At 39.0% G+C, this 24,792-nt stretch overlaps 1 protein-coding gene across 6 annotated transcripts in view; it reads left to right on the plus strand.

Moving 5' to 3' along the window:
• The window catches only part of EVC2 (EvC ciliary complex subunit 2), an 80,101-nt gene that overhangs the window by 37,584 nt on the left and 17,725 nt on the right, over positions 1 to 24,792 (plus strand). For 3 of the 6 annotated variants that reach the window (XM_055719491.1, XM_055719796.1, XM_055719733.1), the window contains 6 exons: positions 2,785 to 3,024; positions 5,072 to 5,247; positions 11,589 to 11,748; positions 13,933 to 14,397; positions 17,841 to 18,041; positions 19,523 to 19,645. In XM_055719491.1, the coding sequence (XP_055575466.1) occupies positions 2,785 to 3,024; positions 5,072 to 5,247; positions 11,589 to 11,748; positions 13,933 to 14,397; positions 17,841 to 18,041; positions 19,523 to 19,645 (1,365 nt within the window). The remainder of the gene's footprint in view (positions 1 to 2,784; positions 3,025 to 5,071; positions 5,248 to 11,588; positions 11,749 to 13,932; positions 14,398 to 17,840; positions 18,042 to 19,522; positions 19,646 to 24,792) is intronic. The other 3 variants (XM_055719585.1, XM_055719550.1, XM_055719666.1) reach the window with 3 other exon arrangements.

A 24,792-nucleotide genomic window follows, 5' to 3' on the forward strand; every position in this document is an offset into this window, starting at 1 on the left:
TAAAGAGAAAAGCTGTACAATTTAAATGCGTTCAAAAATTCAGATGTCATAATTAGGGTAGTTATTAAGAAACTGTGTTCTTCTTCACCAGAAAACGAGCTTATCTCAAGATAATCTACCTGAAAACAGAAGTTTTGCATTACCCTGATATTTTATTTTTTTTACAGTCACTTAAACCCTTGCAAAGTGGTGGGGTTTTTGAACTATATTTTGCTGCAGCAGTTCCTAAGAACTCCCATCAGACACTGTGTAAACTATTTTGCACATTCAGAGCAGAGCAAACTCTAAAAAGACTCCAATATTGATAGTCTTACTTGGAAGAAAATGAGACTATAGGTGCAATGAAGGGCCGATTTCCTCCAAATCCAGTGAAGGCAAGCAGAGTGATCTATATTTTAGGCAGAGGAGGGAGTGGACTTCTCTTGCAAATAGCCTCTGGATAGTAATGAGAAAAATAATTTTACAAGTTCAGGGTCTCCCTTTAAGGAAAAGCTTAATGCTTATTCACTTTCATTCAAAGATCTCAGTCCGAATGGGTAAGTGTCATTACTGAGGATTTCATAGGCAGTCACTAGCTGGAAATTGAGCCTGTGTCACCAGTCCAACATCCCATGCACAGAAGTGTTTCCTGTGTTCCATGTCTTTTTTTTTTAAGTATATTGAATGGTTACAATAAAACTGATGCCCCGCCAGCACTTTTTTTTTTTTTTCTTCACATGTCTGGAGAGGACTTTTTTGAATATTTCACCTATGTAAGCTTAAAATGCTAAAATAGCTGAGTTAATATTTCATGCTTGTCAAAGGTCTTAACTCTTATTAAGAGGACGGCTTGGTGGGAATAAATAGAGCAGTTCATTCCTGATGAGTAGAGCTTTGCTTTTGGAGCACAAGTGGATATATGGTAATGGGATGTGATAATGCTGAGTTTCCAACTGTGTGTTTCAGTTCAAATATAGAGGCAAAAAAGTTATGCTAGGTGTATAATCTCTTATACCAGTATATTCCTTAGTTGCGTATGTTCTCTTCGTAGACAGTACTTAAGGTTTTGATCTTCTCTTTTGTGTTGTTTTTCAGTTGGAGGATTTTTTGCCTTTTTTAATTTAAAAAAAATATTTGCTTATCATATACCTATAATTTTTAAGGACTTTTATGACACTTCATGATAGCAGTTTCGACAACAGGTTTTGTGCTGAGCGTGACTTATCAAAGGTACTAGAGTATTCTGAAGGTCTCAAGAAGTACTTTGGTTTATTAGGCTGTTGTGTGGGGAAAGTGTATGGCACAAGGCTAGTGAACCTTTGAATTTCTTTGATGTTTCAAGGTGAGTTTTGAATTGTGACCCTAGCGAGCTTTCAAATATCTGTAGTGTATGAACATCCTGAACTAGAGGTGCTAAAAAATCAAAGGAGTCAGCAAGGAAGGGATACTTGTGGGCATCTTGTTAATGATGAGGTGAATTTTACTCCACAGAAATCTTTTTCCTTCTTCTGGTTATAGAGGCCTAGACTAGATGTCTGACACTTAGGTAGGCCTGGCTGAGATGAATCCTGCTGTCACAGAGAGAGAGGCCTGACTGAAAATCACTGTGTGAAATCACACTAAACATGCTCTCAGCAAAGCAGCTTTTTTTGGCACAAAATACCTTGGCATTGGTTCAATCTCATTTGTACTGGAAATCCTGAAAGGTGGGAATCAAACGAAGAATTAAGGCCAATCCAGTAGTTGTTGTGATGCCTTTGTCATATACTAATGTCTTGCTGTTTGCTTTCCTGTGAAAGGACCTGTTTTTGTACTGAGTGTGGAATATAGTTCCAGAGGACATACCAGAGCACTAGGGTTGGCCTCCATTTGTGCACTGGCAGCAGGTACACTGACATCCAAGAACCAGGAGTGAAAAACAGCTGGAGCAATGACCTCCTTCCCCTCCCAGCCAAAACACAGAATGTATATTCCCTGCCTTTTTCATTAATTTGCTGTCTGTGTGTGTCTCTTGGGAATGAGGAATGAGGTGCAGAGGACAGTTGTCCCCAGATAAATAGTATGAAATTTAGAACAAGACCAACATAACTACTGTTGTGTAACTCTGCTGATATAAGAAACATTCATTGATCAGTAGGACATGTATGTTTTGATTTTATGACAAGTTTGCACCATCTGATATGGAAACGGTGAATATGTAATTCTTACTGGAGAACTATGAAAAAGTATTTATTGCAAAGAAGCTTTTAAATTCATTGTCATTTAATTCTACTGTGTTGTAACTCTAAAATTATGCTCTGGGATTAATTTTTAGAAACCAGTAGGTAAAGTCACCAATAATAAGAACTTTTAGAGATTTGTAGTAGAATAGGGTTTTTTGTAATTTATATTGTTTTTAAAATGTATGCTTATTGTAATTTCATTGTTCTGAATATGAGTCTATTCAATTTTAATAGGATTCCAGGATTGATGAAACCTAAGAAACTAATTTCATATATATACTTTGTGTTGAATTTCATGGCATTTTGTGTAATTTATCTTAATGCTTCTAAATTCTTAAAAGACTTCATAATGCCTTGGAAGTATTATCTGGATTAGCAATTGACAGCTGTACAACCCCTGCCATTCCAAACAGGTGAAAACCATGGGAAGTGTACACTGCTTTAGTATTAGCCTTCGTTCAAACCTGAAATGACAGTGATCAGATTATGCTCAAAATATGTATGAACTGGTAGCAGTGATACTTTAAAATATGTTGAGTACTGAATATCACTTCAGATTTATTTGTTTCTCTCCTCTCTGCAGCCTGCTTTAGAATATAAAAGTCTTTTGGATAGACTTCAGAGACTGGAGCAGGACCACCTGAAGAGGTTGCTTCTGGTAAAGCAGGAGGAATATTTTGCAAAGGCTTATAGACAGCTGGCTGTTACCCAGAGAAAGGAGCTCCATAATATCTTTTTTACACAGATAACAAATGCTACTTTCAAGGCAGAACTGAAGATGGAAGCAGCTAAAACATTAGTGGAAGGTTATTCTAAAATACAGGTAATAAGAATGGACTTACCATCCTAACATAATGACAGAATACAAACCCACAGTAACTTTTGAGGAATGTTGCAGGATAAATATTATCACTTTTATAATTAATCTTAGGAGGAATTTTAAAAAGTATAATGCCATCATGCACATCTAGACAACTGTATATTGATGCATGCGCACAGCCTTTTTCTGCAACAGTGAGTTAGATGTATTTGCCACAATGTTATGTGCTTAGTGCTGACTTCTCTTTTTATGGGTGATATTTCCAAAGCACCCAGATGCTTAAAGCTTGTCTTTTACTGCTCAAGGAAGATAAGACCAGTAGCTTGCCTGTTTCATGGAGAAGAAAGAAGTTTGAAAACATGTCTACACCGTACTGTGGGAAATTGTGTAATATAAATCTCCAGTTCTACAGTGCAAGTATATCAAAATATTCACATTTTGGGGCTCCACTTAGCTCCTGAAAGCTCTGTTGGTGCAGCTTTGCCCCTAAGCCCTCCCCCACAGGATGATCTGAGAGCAGATTTGTGCTCGTGCAGCAAACATCTGGTGCCAGGTCTAGCCTTGCTGGTGTTAATGGGGCCCTCAGCGTGGTATGGAAATGCCAGAGTGCCATTTTCAAAAGTAATTTCAGCCCAAATAAAGGGATTTAAGCAACTAAGAGAATGGTTAGGTACCTGAATCGATTTTATGAATGGTATTTTCTGAAACAAATCAGATGCTGTCTAATGAATGGTAGGTACCTTTTGTAGGCCTGTCTGTATAGGGATTTTCAAAACACTCTAGGCATCAAGTGCTCTTCTTTGCTTCAGAAGATCTACTGAGCCTCTTAATCCAAATATTTAGATGATTGAAATTGCGGTATGTCTGAAGTGCTATGGTTTTGTACTTTGAGGGGTTGAATATCTCTAGCTTATGCAGTACAGTATGTTCAGGACTTTAGTTTGGTTTCAGGTACATTTTAAGCCTCTTGAAACAGAATAGCTTGAGTTGTTTCTTCAAGGGTGGGTTGTTTTTTTATTCAGTTTGTGTTGAAAGTTAGTTTAAATTCCAGAATTTCTGGGAATCGTTTTTCTGGCTGCTTCATGAAGAACAGTATAATTATTGTGGTCCTGGAGGCTGAGGGCCTGGACGTTAAAAAGCAGTATCTGAAAGTAGGTGTGAAAACATGTAAGGCCCACTCCTAAAACTGGATGCAGATGTCACTACAGAAGAGCCACATGTGGGCCACTGTCAGAGTTAGATGCAGTACGCACTTGTGCCAAAAGGCAGTTGAGCAGCCAGCAGAAGATAGAGCAAGTGGAAGAAGTTTTTTGACAATGTTTTGGCTGCTCAGTCATGGGTCACCTAAGTATCAGACCTTGTCTTGGCTATCTGATGCTAGCAGAATGTCTGCTATAGACCATTGTGCGCCTGCCTTCTACCAGACCCTTTTGTAGGTACCTGAACCCTTCCTGTCCCCCACTGTTGGAAGGAGGAACTTCTGAGCCAGCCTGTGTGCAGCAGGCCTGGCTTCCCCATGCTGTACTGGACACCTGGAAGACTTACCCTTGGCTTTGAAGTCAATTTAGATACCTTTGAAAATGTTAGCCTTTATTTATTTAATCATACAAGAGATTGTAAAGAAAAATGAAGGGAGGGGCTGGGGGGAAAAATGACATGATACTACTTAGTGCTGTTACTGAACATATGCTGTCTTCAGGTCCCAGTTCAAGAGTGCTTTGAGCAGGAACAGTTCTACTAACACTGGTACATGATCAAATGACCTTTTAACTCAGGGCTCTCGGGAGGTGCACTAACTGTTCAGGAAAGTACACGAAATATTGAGGTATTCAGACCAAAATTTCAATGTAGTATTTGTTGTGTTTTGTTGAAAGAACAAGAATAAATTGATGCATTCGTTAGAGTGAAGTTGATACAAGCTTGTTTTTCACTTGTAAGAGCTTTTTAACTTTGCCCTGTTAATGAACACATTTGGTCTGATACCCACAGGTATTAGCTGAAGTTAACACTACATCTAATTGAATATATTTGTTCATATTCTTTCCTGTAGGGAGACATTGAAGAGCTAATGGATTTTTTGCAAGCTAGCAAGAAATATCACCTGAATAGAAGATTTGCTTACAGAGAATATCTTATAAGTAAGATACAGTTAAGGGATTCTCGAGCCTCTGCTCTTATAAATGCAGCAACAGCCCAGATATCAAGTCTCATTAATAAGATGGAAAGGTAAATACCTAAATTGTTTTCTTGGCAGCCACTTGGCTACATTATCTCACAGACAATAGAATACTCTTCAAAAGTCCTTTAGTCTGTGTTACCTAGCAGGAAAGCTAAATGAAACTGTTATATTTTAAGTTAATTCTGAGAAAATATTTTAACTGATTTTGTTAGTTAATATCCCAGCAGACGCTAAGGTGAGGCTTTGTTGTCTGTATCTGCTATTTTTGTGTCCGCTCTATACAGCACCTTTTTATAATTCTGAGTTCAGTGGGAGTCAGGCTCATGTAAGAGTCTCGATGTCTTTATACATCCATTGTTTGTGTTAGTCCTCAGTAATGTGAAAAGTGCTATCAAAGTCCATTGCAACATGTACCAGTTAAAACCTTTTGTCTGGGTTCTTTATGCATGAATATCTGGATTTAACAGAAAAGAACAATTGTGATTCACTAGTGATTGAATGTGTTTGAGGAGCTGGAAGTACAGTCTCAAGCTGGAAAGCATGAATATTTTCTAAAGAAAAGTTGACTATAAGTAATGTAGCAAGGGAGGATCTTGGCTAGCAGAGAACACACCTGTTGCAAGGCATATTAACAACTAAAGATCAGGTGAAGTAAGAAGTAGACCTGGAAATGGACTGTTGAAATACCCTCATTTAGTTTATCTGGGTATTGTATGAGATCCAAGCTGATTCAAGTACTCTTATGTGAGGGTACATAGTCAAGGTGGAGAGAGAGAATGGTGACTTACCAGACACATAGTTTCTTAAAATTATGTGGTAATGGGGAGCACTGAGAGACTCCTGTTGCTGCTAACCGGAGAACTGTGGCATATCTTAGTTTGGCATACAGACATTACTGAGGAGCATGCCAGTGCAGTGAAATACGTTAGTGGGAAGGAAAACAACCTGGCACTGTTGCTGCTAATCCTGTGCATGCAGCTTGATTTATATATTTTAGACGTCTATGTTTTTGTGGTCACTGACATGTGGAGCATGCATTAAAAGAACAAGTATAAATACCAGTCTTTACATTGTGGTTTTTCTTTCATAGTATTGACTTAAACTTATTTAATATTGGGAAGCAGGAAGTCTGTTAAAAGATTGCATCTGTTGAAACTCGACAAATTTGTTGATGCCATGATAAAGTCATTTACTTTTTTTTAAAAAAAAAAAACAACACTTTTACTTGCTCTTCTATTTGATCTTCTTGCGTGCTGTCTGGTTGGAATGGTACCTGAAGTTTAAGCTCAAGATTTGTTGGTCAGAGAGAGGTTCTCCCAGTATGCTTGAGCAGCTTTGCCTGTTTTGTTAACCTCTTCAGCTGTACGGCTCAAAAATAAATGTCTTGGCATAGGAAATATAATTCAGATGTCTTTTACAGAAGAATTCCCTTGCATCAGTTCACACCTCTCTTTGAAACTGGATTATGAGACATTTTTGGGGATGTTTACAGAGATTTTGTGGTTATGTGAAAAGCCTTTGTGAGAAACTCACCTGTATGATGACTGTATCCATGGCTTAAATCATTGCAGTGAACAACTGGGACTTCTCAAGCTGGAAAAACAGGTCCCAATCACTGTTTAATGCCTTTTATGCAACCAACAGTTACAAAACAGATCAACTACAAAACAGAGAGAAATGTGTAGTATTACTAATCCACGACCTCATGGATCTCACCCCCTGCCCCCAGAGTACTTCCAAAAAACTTCCCAAACCAACAAGCATCATTACCAAGATGAAAAAATAATGTTTCAAGCACTCGTCTATTAAACTTGTCAAGTATGCAATGGTCATAGTACTCTGCAGACAAAGGAAATGTGTCCATACTTGGGGATGGCATGTGTAGAGAAGCCAGCCCTTCTGACTTTCTAGGACTAGAACTAGTTACTTTCTTGTAACTTTCCGCATGTGCTGCACCAGGAATTCCTTGGATGCAAAAGTTGTCCAAACTCTTTATGTTTTTATTAATTCTTTACATGTTGAGATTATAAAACTCCAGAATGTAGTGTCTCAGATTATTTTCTAGTTTGTTTTGAGGGTTTTTTTCTACAAGCAAACTGAAATATCCTAGTATAAACCATGAGAAAGTTATAATCTATGCTAGGTAGGCTTGTATTTCAGTTTCTAACAGTAAATACTCCCCAAATCACTTTATAAATTGGAGCATTAAAATTTGAGCAGCAAGAGAAGTCTGGTATGAATGGCTGGTACTTAAAATTTGTATCCATAACATCCACTTATTTTTCACTTTAACATTGAATCTACTTGTCTAAGTATAGATACAGGTCTGTCGTAATCTGTTGTGTCCAGCTTCAATAACGTGCCTTAAACTTACCAGTATAAATGGAATTATTTTAAAATGCAGAACTGTTTGTATGGATAAGAGAAGCTAAGAAAAGGTGAGGTGTAGTTTAGATATATCACAGACAAACAGATTCAGGGATACATAAACTAGCAGATAAATGATGAGGGGAGAGGTCTTTTAAAAGTGAACTTTTAATAGGATGCTTAATATTTATCAGATAGCAAGACAGTTTCAAATTAACATGAAAAAGATTCTGTGTGGCCAGAAGTAAATGTTCAAAAAAGCAAAATAAACCCAAACCAATTCTAGGAAGGGTTGTGAACATTTTAAATTAAATAGAGCAGCCAGTTTTCAAGCTGGGCTTTCTAAATATAGTATTTAAATAAAATGTCCCTTTTGTCAGGACTGACTGTGGTACTCAGTGTCTTTTGGAAATCAAGTCTGTGGACTGCAGTGCCAAAAGGCAGGGAAGCAAGTTTTAAGATATAATCCATAATGGCAGATTTCAGGAATGTCTACCTAAGGTTCTTTGTTTTCCCTTAAAGAATTAACGGGCAAAAGGGCAATACTTGAGGCAGTATTTATCATGGGTTGTTCCCGCTATCAACAGAGGCATGAGATTCTTGATGTTTTTGAACTACAGCAGCAGTAACAAGTTGCATTGTTCTTTTGCTAGTATCTGCTTGTTCACAAGAAGTTTCCTTCCTTCTTTTGGTCTCTTAAAACAATCCAGTTCTTGTGACAACTCAAGCTCCTTCATAAATGTCTCCCAAAATTTTAGTTTTTATAAGACCTCAAGTATTTCTTGCGTACTGTGCTTTTAAAGTGGCCACTTGACTCTCTTAAAAGATTGAAGTAAAACTCTTGTTGGTCTCATTCTTCTGAGTAATCTTCATTTATATGGACCTTGTTATAAGCAAAGTAGTTTTCCAAACAGTGTCCTGCTGGCCTTTTCAGGAAGCTGGTGTTGGATAGCAAATGCCTCCAGCAGTAATATATCAATATAAAGTTTTCTAATAATCTCTTAAAACCTTTTCTGCTTGTAGCATGTTGCTATGTAGGGCATTTATTGCCCTGAATTATTTACATAAATTCTGATCTGGATACCAGCAAGATGCCAGTTCAGCAGGTGAAATCCTGAAGTGGCTGGAGTAGCATGGGCACAGTCTTGCAGGTTCCCTCTGTATAGGTTCTGTACAGTGTTGCATTTCGACCTCCATGTATCTCCAGGCCGATACAACTTCTCTGCTTCTTACCTGTCTGCCTTTTGCTTTAGTGATGCTCATACCTTCTCTACTTTTCATAAAACAATCTTCCTTTCCTGGGGTCCAGCATCCTTTAGATAGTTCTCTTGTAGCATCAAATACATACTACTTTATTTTTAGTGCCCTCGCTCCATATTTTCTCCTAAATTTGCTGGCTTTCATTCAGTACAGAGAAGTCAAGGTCTGCCTCTGATTGACCTATGATGCTGCTGCTGTTGGCCACACACTTGGTGTCTGTACCTTGGTGCTCACTGCACTTGGAAGGATCTCCCTGGAAACATCCTTGCTGTTACTGCAGTATTCCCCTTAATTAAAATTCTCCTTGTTCAAAGATGTTAAACATGTGCCTGCATATTTCTTCAGTGATTAGGTGTCTGGTATGCTTAAACAAAGCAGTTTATCACACAGTCTACACTGTTGCATCTTTCTTCTCTCCCCTTATTTTGTACTTCAGTTCAGAGTCCTTTGGGAACAGGACATCTTTTAATTCTAATACTGGTGGGGTTTTTTTTATACTGTATTTATATGAAAGCAGAAATTAAGGTCTCCTGCTGGGATTGAGCCTTCTAGGAATTACCATAATACCAATTAATATCAATTGCCACAGAAACTCAAATAGACTTCTCTGGTGGTAGGCGTTTTGCCCATTAGTTTTTTTTATCTGGAATTCCAAATAAATAAATAGATAGGTTTTACGATACTGCATCACCTACAGTTTGAGCTCTGGGCATAGTGGATCCTCAAATAAACTAACAATCTGAAACTGGAATAATGTAGACTCCTTTTTTTCCTTTTTTTTTTTTTTTTGTTTTTGTTCTTCTCCATCCTAGGAATAGGTAGGTATATATCATCTTCCAGTCATGCTATGTTGCATGGCTTTTCTTAAACTTTTTTTTTGCTGGGTGTTTCCAGCACATCTATCTTTTTCTATTGCAGACCATTTTCACTGCTCTGGACAGAGGTTTTAATTGGATGCAGCAAGCCTGGGTTTATTTCCTCAGTACAAGACGGGATGAAGGTGTTAAAAATAGTATCTTGGTTATTATCTTGCCTTGCGTCCTCACTGCAATAACTCTTCCTTTTATTTGCTGATCTTTTGCCTTGAGTTTGATCAAAAAGCAAGGAGAAACTTAGAGTTACCAAATACGGGCTGGAAACTTGGGGCTGTTAGGTTTTTTTTGACAGAACACTGAAATTTAACATTGATTGCTTTCAAGACAAAAATTACATGGTCAACAGATACAAGAATGATGCTTGGTGGGTTGCTCTCAAGGTACTGAGAAGTACTTTAATCTTCTTTGCAGAAGATTAAAGTGCAACAGATAGATATTGGAAAAGCTCTGCAGAAGGAGGTGTGCTCTGGTTGACATAACTCTGTGATTATAGCAGATCTGAGTTTCTACCCAGCATGTTCATTATGCAGGGGATGAAGTGTGGTGGCTTGCTCAGATGCTTGTGCATGTTTAGCAGTAGATGGAGAGGTGTGAACTGTGAAATCTGGCCACCATGGTTACAGTGCAGGGGCTGCTAATACATCAGTCTTCTGTTCTATTTCTTTTAGCTTTTATTTTGAGGATTATCTTTGGAATGAAGCTGTTACAGTATCACCAAATCCTAATAAACCAGAATGAGACTGGCCTTTCTGGAGAAGAGCTTGCAACATTTAGCTGCTGCTCTGGTTTATGAGTTGTGCCAGGTATCATGCTGAAACAGGGACTTGGAAGCCCTGGATTTGTCTGAATCCAGGCTCTGTGTGTAATGTTCATGTTTTCTGAAAAATGGGGACTTGAAAAATAAACCAGATGGTGTTTGGATAACATCTAGATTTAGGTCGGGAATTGGTGCTTCCTACTCAGAGTTCCGTGTTGACCTTTGCAACCCCATGTTTTGGAAGTCCACTGTGCTTAATATTAGAATGTATAACTCACAAGTGCCCAGCAGCCTGGTCTGTATTAAGATGTTCTTTTTCTGTTCTGTTGTATGAGAGAGATTTGGCGAATTTCTGGTGTAAATATAATAGCAGGTAACTTTTTTAATTCCATTTAAGTTTGTGGAGAGGGAGGGTTTTTTGACTTTTGCAGGCATGGCTGGGATCTTACCCTTTGAAATACTGTAGTAACTGGAGGTAGATCGTAGTCTTGAACTTTGATTTGAAATCACTGTGGGCTTAAGACTGAGAAGTTGCTCTGTTACATTATTGTATTTCATATTAGTTTAAAATCTTTATAATTCTTTTGATGATAAAAATTTAATAGGAAAACTGAATATAAATCTTCTAAGGGGTATGATTGTTTTGTATCTTTAAAATAATTTGTAATTGTTTTTACTTGATTAGATTACATCCTTTCAAGATAAAATTGTTTCTAATGAGGCAATTGAGTTATAAAAGACATCTAGAATTGCATTCCAGGGGCATTAAATGAAAAATGTAAATATTATGAATAATATATAAGGTTTAAAATGTCTCATTTGAATATTGCTTACATTAATAACTGATACGTAATCAGTTTTGTATTTGCCTTCCCTTCCTTCCTTCCTTCTTCCTGTTCCTTCGTACACCTTCACTCTACCTTCAAAAACTGCTTCAATTCTACACTCATCTCTGAGATTTTCTTTCTATTATCCAATTGTTTATTTGATCCCTCTCAGGTATCACTCTTAAAGAAAAAGATTACTCTTTGTGTCTACTTTGTTGAGGCTTATTATGGTACTAATTGCCTCAAATACCCTTTTGCTCTTAAGAATTTGGGATAACAAACTTCAAACACTATTATTACAGAGCAGGTCATCTACCTGAAAGTCATTTGAGAATGCTGCTGGACCGAGCTGAGGCTGAAATTAATTCTGTTAAACAGAAATTCGATCATGATTTAAAACAAGAAAAGCAAAAGCTTCACCAGAAACTCATTACCAAACGAAGGCGGGAAATGCTGCAAAAGGTAATTATTTTCAGTATATTTATTTTCACAGGGCTTATCATGAATTTAAAAAAAGGAATTAATTGGAAAATAAAGTGTAGCTCTTACGACAGGTCAACACTGCCAGGAGCACAGATGGAAAATAAGTGTATTTTGGGTTTAGCTATGTATTGCCATGTGCTGTATTAATTGTGTTGTAGTTAATAGCTGTTCTTCTAGAAGAACCTGCAAGAAAGTAACATAACTGGAGAAATTTGTGAAGACCCTTGGCTTAGTCTAACCTGTCCTAGGAAGTTATGACAAGACTCTGTAATGTGCAGAAAGGCAAACACCAACTGAGGTTCTGGAATCGGTGAGGGACATGGCACAGATCTGTGACAGTTGTTTTCTATGGGTTTCTGGGCTATGTGTGACTTGTATTACTTATACAGCACAGTTAAAATTCAGCTACAAAACAAAACTGTTTAAAAGATGCTGTACCTGTGGTTGCTTGTGTGAGGACTCATGTCACCTCACCTCAGCCATCTAAAAATCAAGACTAACTTCAGGAGATCCAAATCATCTCATAATGGAAGATGATTTGCAAGTGATCTGAGGTAAACGGGAGTTGTTATCCAAATGTCCCTATCTTTCTCGGCCTAAAGGATTAAGAAGAAATTTATCTTGGATTAGGTGATATTTTTTTAGATAACCAAAGTTAGGTGAGATTGATTTTTTATTTTTTTTTTCCAGAATATGTGTTTCAGTGTTTTCTGCTCTTTAACAGGTATCAGTGCAATGACAGCTAGCAGGTATAACGATGGAGACTTCATTTCATAGAATCATTTACATGGAAAAGACCTTTAAGATCATCAAATCCAACCATTAACCTAGTACTGTCAAGTCCACCACTAAACATGTCCCAAGCCCCACATCTGCACATCTTTTTAAACACCTCCAGGGATGGTGTTTCCACCTCCTCTCTGGGCAGCCTGTTCCAATGCTTGACCACCTTTTTGGTGAAGAAATTTTTTCCTAATATCCAGTCTAAACCTCTGCTGGCACAATTTGAGGCCGCTTCCTTTTGTCCTATCACTTGTTATTTGGGAGAAGAGACTGACCTCCACCTGCCTGTTACTGCCTTTCAGGTAGTTGTAGACAGCAACGCGGTCCCGTCCCCAAGCCTTCTTTTCTCCAGGTTCAACAACCCCGGTTTCCTCAGTTGCTCCTCAGAAGACTTTTTCTCTAGACTCTCCTTCAGCTTTGTTGTCCTTCTCTGGACATGTTCCAGCACTGCAATGTCTGTCTTGTTGTGCGGGGCCCAAAACTGAACACAGTATTTGAGGTACAGCCTCATCAGTGCTTAGTACAGGGGGATGATCACTGCCTTTGTCCTGCTGGCCATACTATTTGGCGTATCAGCCAAAATACTGTTGACCTTCTTGGCCATCTGGGCACACTGCCAGCTCATGTTCAGCCAGCTGTCAAATAGCACCCCCAGGGCCTTTTCCTCTAGGAAGATTTCCAGCTACTGTTCCCCAAGCCTGTAGCATTGCGTGGGGTTGTTGTGACCCAAGTTCAGGCCCTGTTGCTTCTCCTTGTTGAGCGTCATAGAATTGGCCTTTACCCATCAATTGAGCTGATCCGGATCCCTTTGCAGAGCCTTCCTGTCCTTGGGCAGATCAACACTGCCCGCCATCTTGGTGCTGTCTGAACACTGTTGTGGTTGTTCTCAGCATAGGTAGCTTTGATTTACCTTTCAAATTACATTGCTGCATGCTGCAGGATGGGGAAAATAACATTAAAAAAATACACAGCATCCCCCCACCCCCCCCCCACCCCTACCCCCCACACCATTATTTGATCCAGATTGACCTCTGGAATGCTCCCAGATTGTTGTAATTCAGCCAGCTGGGTTTATGTCAGACCACAAGATCATACATTTATTTAGGTGTTAGCCCTTCTATGTAGGAGCAATCCAAATTATCACAGACCTGCATTAGCCCTTCTATCTAACAATAATCTGAATTATCACAGGCTTTTTAGATGTATGCAAAGTCATCATATTAAGGACTGGGTAAGTCTTTGGACACTGGAAAGCAATTTCGAGAACACTGAAAAACAAAAGTTTGAAATTTTGTGTTGCTATGAAATACGTATTTAAAGAGCTTGAATTTGAGATGTTCCTTCTCTTAACTTTGTTCCTCCTTTTGGCAAATGGATCAGCAGAAAGAGCACTGGAAGGAGCAGCTGTCACTTGGAGACCCCTTCAAAAGTACTAAAGAGGTCACTCACTACCTGAGCCACTGGAAAAATCTTCTGAGGGATCACACCATTGAACTTGAAGAACTTACTGAAAAACTTGACAATGAAGCCAGTGAAGAGCTGAAAGAGCTTCTGTTTAGTCTAACAGAGAAAGCTGTTGAAGAGCTTAAACGTGTTCAGTGTGGAGTATTTGTGCAAGAACTGGTCAGGCTCAATGTGCCAAAGGTGTTCCTGTTAGAAGCTGTGGAGGAGCATAAAAAAGAGATGGTTGTTAAACATGAACAGCTTGAAAGGGAAGAGCGTGACAAGAGTGTGGCTGCTGATGAGCTGCTTCAGCTCACCACACAGAAGCTAAGCCAAGAACTGGAAGCGAGCATTTTGGAACAAAAAAAAATAAGGAGCTGGGAACAATCAGTATTCATGCAAGTATCTCTCTGCACCCTTTTCTTGGTTATTATTGCAAGTAGAGATGAACTAAGAATTTTCAGACCTGTCCAGGTCTAATTCTAAATGACCACAATCAGTACTCTGTTGGGCCCTTGGGAATTGATTAATTGTTTATTTGTTGGTTTGTTTAGTTGGGTTTGGGGGTTTTTTGTGATCACTCAGCACCTGCAGCACTGGTGGGTGAGCATTGCAGTAGAAATTCCAGGAAACATTGGCTGTGAAACCAAAAATGTGGAGTGGTATTTTTATACTCTGTTTACTCCATGTCAGGTTTTACGTGCACATCTTTCATTGTTATCCTCAGTCTGTTCTCAGAAGTCTGGCACTTTGGAAGTGTCATTTAGTATGTCAGGCCTGATTGGCCCCATGTCCAATCTCAGTATATTACTCCGAGCCACAAGTCAAGCCTTACTCATTGAGTTTGTTTTAGGCTCTGCCATAGTATTTCCAAATACTCCATAAATACACAGCACAGTAGCCTGCCTCTCCAGCTGACTGGCTCCATGCATCAGACATGGCTGACCTGGCCTGCTGAAGTGCCCATGGCACTGAGGCCTTTAGCCATAGGAGGCGTCACAGCACAGGCAATGTTACAGAGTTGGCCCCAGGTGTGCCTTAATGGCTACTGCTGCCTGCTGTGACGTGACCCGAGGGAGGTGGGAAGGCAGGTGTTGGCCTTGCCACCATTGTGAGACCTTGTGCAGGGAGAGGCTGTGGCTGCAGCTGGGAGTCGTCATGCGTAGTGCCTCTCAGACTGGGCGGCAATGTCCCTGAGAAATAAGCACTGTTCCTTAGCATTTCTTCAATGCTTTTAAGTGTTTTTATGCCTAGTTGTTGTATTACCTGAATATTTACAATACTACATTTCCTGTACAATGTCTGTTTAAGGACAGATATTGTTAGAGACATGGGAACATGAAAAAATAGTCTGTTGTCAAAACTGTAGTTTTAGGGGAAGCAACTGGAACAGACAAACCTGAGGCTTTCTGCCCATGGAGCAAATATATTAGGCATGAGAGATGGAACGGGGGGAGCATTAGTCATGGTTAAATGTTTCTCCTTCATACCTTTATACAACAAAATAGATTTGCATGGGCCGTTTTGTTGAGACAGTATCTTTTAAGTTTGCCTGCTGCATGGTATAAAACCGTATAACAGGAATATAGAAAGAAACCTTGCCCATCATGTTTGCTTTATTCAAGAAAAAAATATCCATGTGTGTCTTTTCATTCTAATTGCAAGGGCTCTGTATTTTATTCATAATTTTAAATTCTTTTCTGTAAGCCATTGCAATGTATTTTCTAGCTTGTCTTATCTCTTATTTACATTTTTGAGAGCAGACCTGCGGGATCAGGGAAGTAGATTGTAAAACCCAGCAGATCTTTCCTGTTTCTGACTTACAATTCTGTGATAATTGTGTTCCAGCCTGCAGTGTTGCCTGTTGTATTTGTTTGATGCTGTCTTTATTTACTGCAACAGTAAGCTGTTTATATATTTTCCAGTATTTTACTGGAAAAGAATACAAAAAAATGCATCATTTATACAATTGTCCTCTCAAAAGCCCCTTAAAATCTGTCACTGTCTTTGTTCAGTCCACTGTCTGTTTTGATATTTTGATGACACATGCCATCTTCCATGTTTACATTCTCATCTGCTATCTAGTTTTCACAAGTAATTATTTTGAATGATAGCTTTTCATTTTTCTTGCTTATCAAAGAGACCATGAGTTAGTCTAAAATGTTTGTGAAGGTCATTTATGCTTAAAGTCCTTTTTAAACATAGACATGATAAAACTGGGTTTTGGTGTAGTGTATTTACTTACATATTTCTGTCTATATTTCTGTCTATATGGATATATACATACTACATGATCCTTCTGCAGTGCCTTCCCGCCCTCAGTCACTCATCAGCACTCCTGCCCAGATTGATGTCATCTGCAAACTGACTGAGGGTGCAATCGATCCCCTTGTCCGCATCATTGATAAAGACATATAACAGAACTGACCGCAGTACTGAGCCCTGGGGAACACCAGCTGGCTGTAACTCCATTCACCACCACTCTATAGGCCTGGCCATCCAGCCAGTTTTTACCCAGCATAGAGTCCGCCCATCTGAGCCACGAGCAGCCAGTTTCTCCAGGAGAATGCTGTGGGGGACGGTGTCAAAGGCTTTAAGAAGGTCCAGGTAGACAACATTCACAGCCTTTCCCTCATCCACTAAGTGGGTCATCTTGTCATAGATCAGGTTCATTAAAGCAGGACCTGCCTTTCATATACCCACGCTGGCTGGGCCTGATCCCCAGATTGTCCTACACATGCTGCGTGATGGTGCTCAGGATGACTTGCTCCATAACGTCCCCTGGCACTGAGGTCAGGCTAACAGGCCTGTAGTTCCCTGGATCCTCCTTATGGCCCACCTTGTAGATGAGCGTCGTGTTTGCTAACCTCCAGTCTTCTGGGACCCCCTTGGGTTAGCCATGACTGTTGATAAATGGTGGAGAGTGGCTTGGTGAGCACTTCAGCCGGCTCCCTCAGTCCGCTTGGGTGGATCCCATCTGGACCCATAGGCTTGTGCACATCTAAGTGGAGCAGCAGGTCACTAACCATTTTCTTCTGGACTTTGGGGACATCTTTCTGCTTCTCTTCACTGTCTTCCAGCTCAGGGGGCTCAGTACCCAGAGGGTAGCTGGTCTTACTATAAAAGACTGAGGCAAAGAAGGCATCAATTATCCCAACCTTTTCATCATCCAGGTAGATGAATGTAGTCTAAGGTTAGTCAGCTTCAGCTTGATCTGAGGATCAGTTCCCAGATTTCTGTGTTAAGAACTTTCCTTCTACAAAATGGGAACTTTAAGTGATTCAAATTACTGCTAAATTATATTCGGTGTTGTTCAGCGTGCTTAAAGCTGTTTTAGAAAGAACTGCTGGAACAGTTGTGACTTGGTGATGGGAGGGTTTGACATATGAGTTTATTATAAAGAGACTTCTTTATTTTGTGTTTTTTCCCCTCTCAGTAGCTGTGACTGCTAAGTGCTGGGAAATGGCACAGGGAGGCTTTATGAGTTGCTTTAATCTCAGTTTCCACCCTAAGTTCAGGTATTGTATTGTCTGAAGAGGCTGAAGGATTCTGTGTTAGGGAATGCACTAAAAATTAGTTATTTATTTTTAAAATATTCAAAACCTGTTTCCCCTTGAAAATGGAGTTTTGTAGTCCACAAGTTCTGTATGCAGAAATTTAAATATGCTCAAGGATATTTTTAACATGTTGAGCAGTTCTGTGTGGAATCATTAACTGATGTATGAATAAGACAAAAAAAGAATGATCATGGTCATGTAAAGTATTTGTGTCCTGTTTCTTACATTTTATACAATATTGGCTATATCAGTGACCAGCAAATGGCTTTTGTTTTTTTAAACAGGCAGCTTCTAAGTTTACCCCTGTCACTATCAGAAGAGGAATTGCTTAGGATGAGGCAAGAGTTGCACTGCTGCTTCTCTCAGGTGGACAACAGCTTGGCTTGGCCCAAGATAAGAGCAAGAACATTGCTTCAGGCTTTCAAGGTGGAACAGAAGGATGCAGAGATGCTGAAAGTCGATCAGAATTTAGCAATGACCAATAAACAGGTGGGAACGATGTGAGATCAGTGTGGGGTTGTGCAAGGGGTTCATGGCTATATATGCAGGTTGTTGGCTTTGGCTGCAGATAGGGGTCCGAGGCTTCTTCAGAGGTGCAACAGTGGTGCACACTTCTCCTGTCTGTGTGGGTCAGCAGACCTTAAAGATAATTGTTCGGGCAGCAGTTGGATAAATACATTTTTTTCCACATATACTCTGCATATTTCTGCTGCTTGTGTATCCTCCGGCTTTCCCAAGAAGGCAGAGTTATAAAGAAGCAGTTGGGTGGCCAAAAGGGGCAGCATCTCTGAGGAGAGTCCACCGAAACACGAAAATTTGGTGCTGAGAATGGCTCTGAATATTAGGGACAAGTTGGGTCCTTTACAGCCTCTATTAAGATTTCTTTGGCAGCCCCTGCCCATTACTAAATTTGACACTAAATCAAGGAAAGATGTAGGGAGTTTCTGTAGGAGAATGTCCTCCATTGTCTTCTCCATTTAGAAAAGTAAAGTTCCTGAATTAGCTGGTCTTTCTTAGCAAGAATTTGGGCTTGCTTTCTGTTTCTTCTTTCCAAAAGAGCTGAGCCTACACAGAGGGTTGGGTTTTGTCTTTGTTTGTGGGGTTTTTTTTTTCTAAATCTAAATACATAGATGAGGAGGCATACTTACTTAGAGACACATTCCCAACAAGAGGTCTGTCTGTCTGTCAAATCTAGCACTTTTTAAAAGAACTCTGTGAAGGGTGAAGAATTCCTTCTGTAAAATGTAAAACCTGTGGAATCATAAATTATTTTCAGTTCTGAAAAGGACTTTGCCTTGCTTTGTTTTGGTTCGGTTTTATGTTCTAAATGTGTAAACTAACTTGGGTTAATTGTGCTAGGAATTAACCTAGTTCAAAACCATACTAATTTCTAAAGTATTATGGGAGGGAAATGACTTTGCAGAGCCTTATAGTTGAACAGATGTTATCATTTCCCCAAGAGTATCTTATACTTAGTTGATATTCTTGTAAAGAAATATAAAGGTCAAGAATAATTTGATTACATGGAACAGTGCCCCTTAATACTATCATGGTTCATTTGTGATTCATATACTGTGTCTTGAAAACAATGTAGTTCTTAAATTAATATTCTTTGTTCATTTTTAACCATGCTTAGGAGACAATGTATCAGTTGAAATCTTCTCTTATTATGACTGCTAAAGCTTGCTTAAAATCAAATTTATGTGCTAACAGTTCTCATGGAAAGGAGGAATATATAAATCTACTTGAAATAAATTTAGAAGAAATTTCCAACTTTGTCTGAATGTCTGAAAGGAATCTTCAGAATGAATAGGCAGCACCTTTGTTTCAGAAATGTTTTCTCAGTGAAAGTCATCCTTGCCTAGTGTTTCATTAATCGGTGGATCTGCCAATAATAGCAGGTACTAATCTTAATGTTAGCATCCTCATGTGCCTCTTATAAATGAGCATTTGTGCTCATCTTTTTACAGCAGCATTCTAAAATGAAAAAACCAGGATCCAGGAATAGAAATAAGATAGATAGTTTGAAGAAATCTTTACAAGACAAAATTTGCATTTATGAAGACTCAGTGAAAGATGAAATTTTGAATAAGGTAAGTGGAAACTTTCTGTATGGAGGTCAAACCCTAGGTCTTTAGTAATTAAGGAATGATAGTTTTCTATCTATATGAATAAGAATCAGATAAAAAAGGTATAAGGTGTAGTGTCACAATGCATCTCTCTGCTCTTGCCTGCTTTTATCAGGACGTTGTATTTCAAGCTTAATAGTTTTGGCTTTGTTTTAATTTTTGCGCCTTAGTTACCGAACTGATTTTGTGTCTCACCTTTTTTTCTTCCGGTGGTTCTGGGTCTTGGCATAAGCATGATTGCAAGACTCCCTTATATCCTGTGGTTTTCTTAGTAAGGTTTTCAAAATACTGAAGGCTCTTCACTGTATACTTTGGCTGAGCAAGATTTAGTTCTTGGATGTCTCCTAATGTTACTGAAAACCCAGAAATGGGTTCTTAGATCCAGAGATAACTGGGTAGGGGCTGAGTTTATTTGTATGGAACTTACTGAAAGGGAGCCATGATTCTGGTGGATATCTTTTAAAAGACTCAGAGCCCCAGTCTGAAGTTAATCCTTAAAGTGAGCGGGGCCAATGCCAGTACGGGGGTTTGGAGGCTTCTTTCTTCTCTGCTAGCAGGAGTTCCATCATACCCTGTTTTGTGTTCTTTAACTTTTCTCCCCTTCTCTTTCCCACTTGTAAAATATGGGTAATACTACTTTTGTGTATCAGAAGAACATTACGATGATAATTGTGTTAGAGATATGTGGTGTACTGCTATAAGAACTATGCAGAAGAAGCAGGTGTCATTGGTAGTTAAAATTGGTAGATAAAAAATAGTTTCACAAATGATTGCAATATCAGTGTTAGGAAAAATCTGGACAAAAATCTGGTTTTGTACCTCTTTCCTATGTTTTCTACACTTGTATCCTGAGGAATGGAAAATACTGTCTCAATGTGTTCATTCAGAAATAATTCCACTCTTACGTGAGAGCAACACATTGTGGTTGTAGATGATAAAAATAAATGTTTATCAGGTCTATCACCCAGTCATTGAAAGTGAGAGCAACTGATTGGGCAAGAATGCAGCAAGTGGGTATGTTGTGGCACTCTTTAATAATTTAGTAACTCATACAAGAATGCCTTAGTCCTTTAATAGAGGCATTTAAGCTTTTGGCTTCAATACCTAATGCCCTGACCTCCAAAATTTAGGTTGGGGTTTTTTTGTCTTTTTGTACCATTACTTCAGAGTACAGTGAGCATGGGCTAAGCCCATATGTTACAAGAAGTACTGAATACTTGTTTGGTATGAATATTGCCTTATGTTTTTGTTAGAGTCTTATTTTATAATTTGAAAGCTGGCTTCTCTAAGCCTCATTGTTTCAGTTTCTTATGCGCCATCTGGCATACCTGTTGTTGTCCTAGTTGTATGTTGGAACAGTAGTTATAAAAAGCCAAATGCTTTGGGCTTTTCCCAATAAGGAAATGAAAATATTGTTAAGGAAATTTGTTAGTTTACACATTATCGTTAGGATACAGGAGTACTGCAGTAAACCTTATGTTGATCACAGAAGTATAGTTTCTTTCTTTTGGCTGTTGCAGTCTGCTACCTCCTTCCTCTTTTAGAATCTTAACACTTCTAAATTCTGTATTAATGTGAACGCTTTTGTCATCTCACTCAAAATTTACCGTCTGACTTCTACACAGCCAATTCAAGGCAGGGAAAAAGGACTATGGAGCAATACAGCTCTGCTATATTTCTCACACCTTCTGTCATATTTTAACCCCAGCCGGCAACCAAGCACCACACAGCTGCTTGCTCACTCCCCTCTCAGCCAGAGGGATGGGGAGGAGAATCGGAAATGAATGTGAAACTCAAGGGTTGACGTAAGAACAATTTAATAGGTAAAGCAAAAGCCGCTCATGCAAGTAAAGCAAAACAAGGAATTCATTCACTGATTTTCATGGGCAGGCAGCTGTTCAGCCATCTCCAGGCATGTAACAGTTACTTGGGAAGACAAGTGCCGTAATGCTGGATGTTCCTCACCTTCATTTTTCTTCCCCCAGTTTATATACTCAGCATGACATCATATGGTATGGAATATCCCTTTGGCCAGTTTGGGTCAGCTGTCCTGGCTTTGTCCACTCCCAATTTCTTAAGCCACTCCAGCCTTCTCACTCACAGGGCCTGAGAAACTGAAAAGTCCTTGATTTAGTATAAGCATTACCCAGCAACAACTAAAACCATCAGCGTGCCATCAACATTGTTCTCACACCAAATCCAAAACACAGCACTGCACCAGCTACTAAGAAGAAAATTAACTCTATCCCTGCTGAAACCAGGACACCTTCACGGCTGCAGACTTCACACAGTCCCATGGGTTCTGTCTGGCTAGAGGATGGCCATAAAGTGGTTTCCAGCTAATGTTTATGAAAGCAGCAGTGGGATGTATTTTGTAGTACTGTAAAAAAGGCATGACAGAGACAAACAACTCATAGACAGGAGCTGGGAGGCCACAGCAAGGAGTTTGAAGCCTAGTTTGGAGCACCTGAGAGTATCATTGACCTCGCTGTGAAAATCTTCAAAAGCAGACCGTACATGCTTCTTTAGCGTTTCATAGCTGGTTTGAGCTGCCTTGTCCCTGAAGAAGTAGCTGTTCATTTCTGAAATAGCAGTTACCAATCTCAGAGGAAACACAGTGGTAAAAGTAATGATATTTTTTATCCCTATTGGGCCTAAAAAAACCCATTGCATGAAAAATGCCTTTGGAGTTGCAGGTAATCAGGTACATTTTCAGATTATTCCCTTGATTTGTAATACTTAGGACCAAGACAACACTATTTAGCAATTAGCCTGAACTAAATATGGAATTTAGAAGTCAGTGCTTTCAAGTAATGGACTAATAGTGCATTTACAGCATTGGCAATTCTTTGTGTACTTTGGATGTTTCAGGTGGAATCAGCAGCAAACGTTCAGACCTACAGTGGTGGATTCATCATAACCAAAGTAGATTGACACTCTGTTGATGTTGTGTCAAACAGTACAGCGTCAAGCAGTGCTTTACAGTACTCTGTTTGGTATAATAAAAGGCTTCAAGAATTGCCAGTGGATATTAATTTGTAACTAGTTCATAATTTGGTTTGTAATCAATATTTGATCCAACTTCTACTGAAATCACCTTCTGTGTCACACTGAAGTCAGATCTACTTGCAAGCTTTGGTTTTCACAAATGTGAAATACTTGTTTGCAGGGTTGTGATTTTGGAGCTGATGAGGCAGAAAGGAACTTAGGCAGCTAGGGATAGATATTAGTACCAGTTGAGTAATGCAATATTTTGTTTGGTTAAGAGCAGTTTATTTATTGTATAGTGTTGAGTAGATGCTGAATGATAAAGCTGAAGATCATTGCACAGAACCATAGAACAGTTTGGGTTGGAAGGGACCTTTAACGGTTATATAGTCCAACCTCCCTGCAGTGAGCAAGGGCATCTTCAACTAGATTAGGTTGCTCAGAACCCCATCCAATCTGACCTTGAATGTTTCCAGTGGTGAGGTGTCTGCCACCTCTCTGGGAAACATGTTCTAGTGTTTCATCACGCTTATTGTAATTTTTTTTCCTTATATCTAGTCTAAATCTACCCTTTTAAAGTTAAAAGCCATTATCCCTTGTCCTATTGCAACAGGCCTTGCTAAAAAATTTGACCCTATGTTTCTTATAAGCCCCCTTTAAGTACTGACAGGCTGTAATAAGGTCTCCCTGGAGCCTTCTCTTCTCCAGGCTGAACAACTCCAGCTCTCAGTCTTCACCGGAAAGGTGTGTTCCATCCCTTGTATTTGGGCATGCTTAATGTATGGCTTTGTATTTAGTAATATGCAAATAGTATCTTATTTTGCAGTCTTGACCATAAATTATGAGATTCATGGAAAATACGGAACATATCGTATAAATGCCCTGTTATTTGAAGGGGTTGACAAAAGTTTGTTTCTGTTATCATTGGCACCTCTTTTGCCTTTGAATTCAACTGCAATTAAAAAATACATTCTTCTGTCTCCTTATAAGTGAACTTGAGTTGTCAAACTGCATTTCCTTCCTTATTCATTATTCATGGGTTCAAAGTTACACTAAAGGTGATCAGTCATTTACTCATTCATCTATTCATTATTTATTCATCCATCCCCATATTTCATATATGTATAATTAAAATCCTTGTGTCTGAAACTGAGCCTTCTGTGAAGAAAGAAGCAAACCTTAAATTGTTGTGTACACACACTTGTCAAAATATTTCTGTATAATTTTTTTTATCTGCGTTTTTAAAGGTTTACAGCACATCTTGTTCCTAAACCACAAAGGCAACCTTCAGGTATTGCTTACTAATTTTGTGTTGTAAAAAAAAAAATAATACCTCAAGCATATATTTTCCCCTTTTGGAGTTATTGTTAACATGTGTGTATTCTGGCAGGCAGTATCTTAGGCATCTATGTAAAAGCTGGAAGAAAAGAAAAACAAGTTCCTCAGTGTGTGCATGTTGTCATAACTCATTCAAGCTAGTAGTGTTGTAACAATTTCTGTTAGTTAAGGAGTTGCCCTAATACACTGAATAGGGGGCATCACATAGACTGAAGTGTTAGTCCTTTTGAAAATGGACTAGTCAGGTAAGTCTGCTTGATTTCCCACCCCCCCACCATTCCTTGAGTAGCTGCTATTGTAATGAAAATCGTAATATAAATAATTCGGTCTATAGCAACAAAACGTTGATTGCTCTCATTCATATTCATTTTCCTCCTTTTAAGTAAACTTAAAACTCAACATTGCCAAAGTTTTGAAAGGTGACTTGTGGCTTTAGTTGTCCAACCTGGTTCATTTCTAACATATGTTGTCCTTTAAAGTGTTATCTGCTGTAGCAATGCATCTCCCCGAAGACAGCAGCTGTTGTTAGTGAAGTATTAAGTAGCTGTCTGAATCGGATAGAAATTCCTTGCCTTCCCTTAGAAGCTGTTTCTTCTGGTGTTTGTTAGCATGTCTGGTTTATTGTTCAGGATTCACTTCCATTCCATTCTCTCCTTTAAGAATCCTCTAAGAGTGCAAGAACTTTCACTGCTGAAAAGGGGGAGGATGGCAAGTCAATGGAAACTTCACAACTGAGACCTTAAAAAAACTGGACAGTTGGACAATACAGCTCTGAAAATTTCTAA

This window comes from Falco cherrug, chromosome 1, assembly GCF_023634085.1.
Source record: "Falco cherrug isolate bFalChe1 chromosome 1, bFalChe1.pri, whole genome shotgun sequence".
Lineage (NCBI taxonomy): Eukaryota > Metazoa > Chordata > Aves > Falconiformes > Falconidae > Falco > Falco cherrug.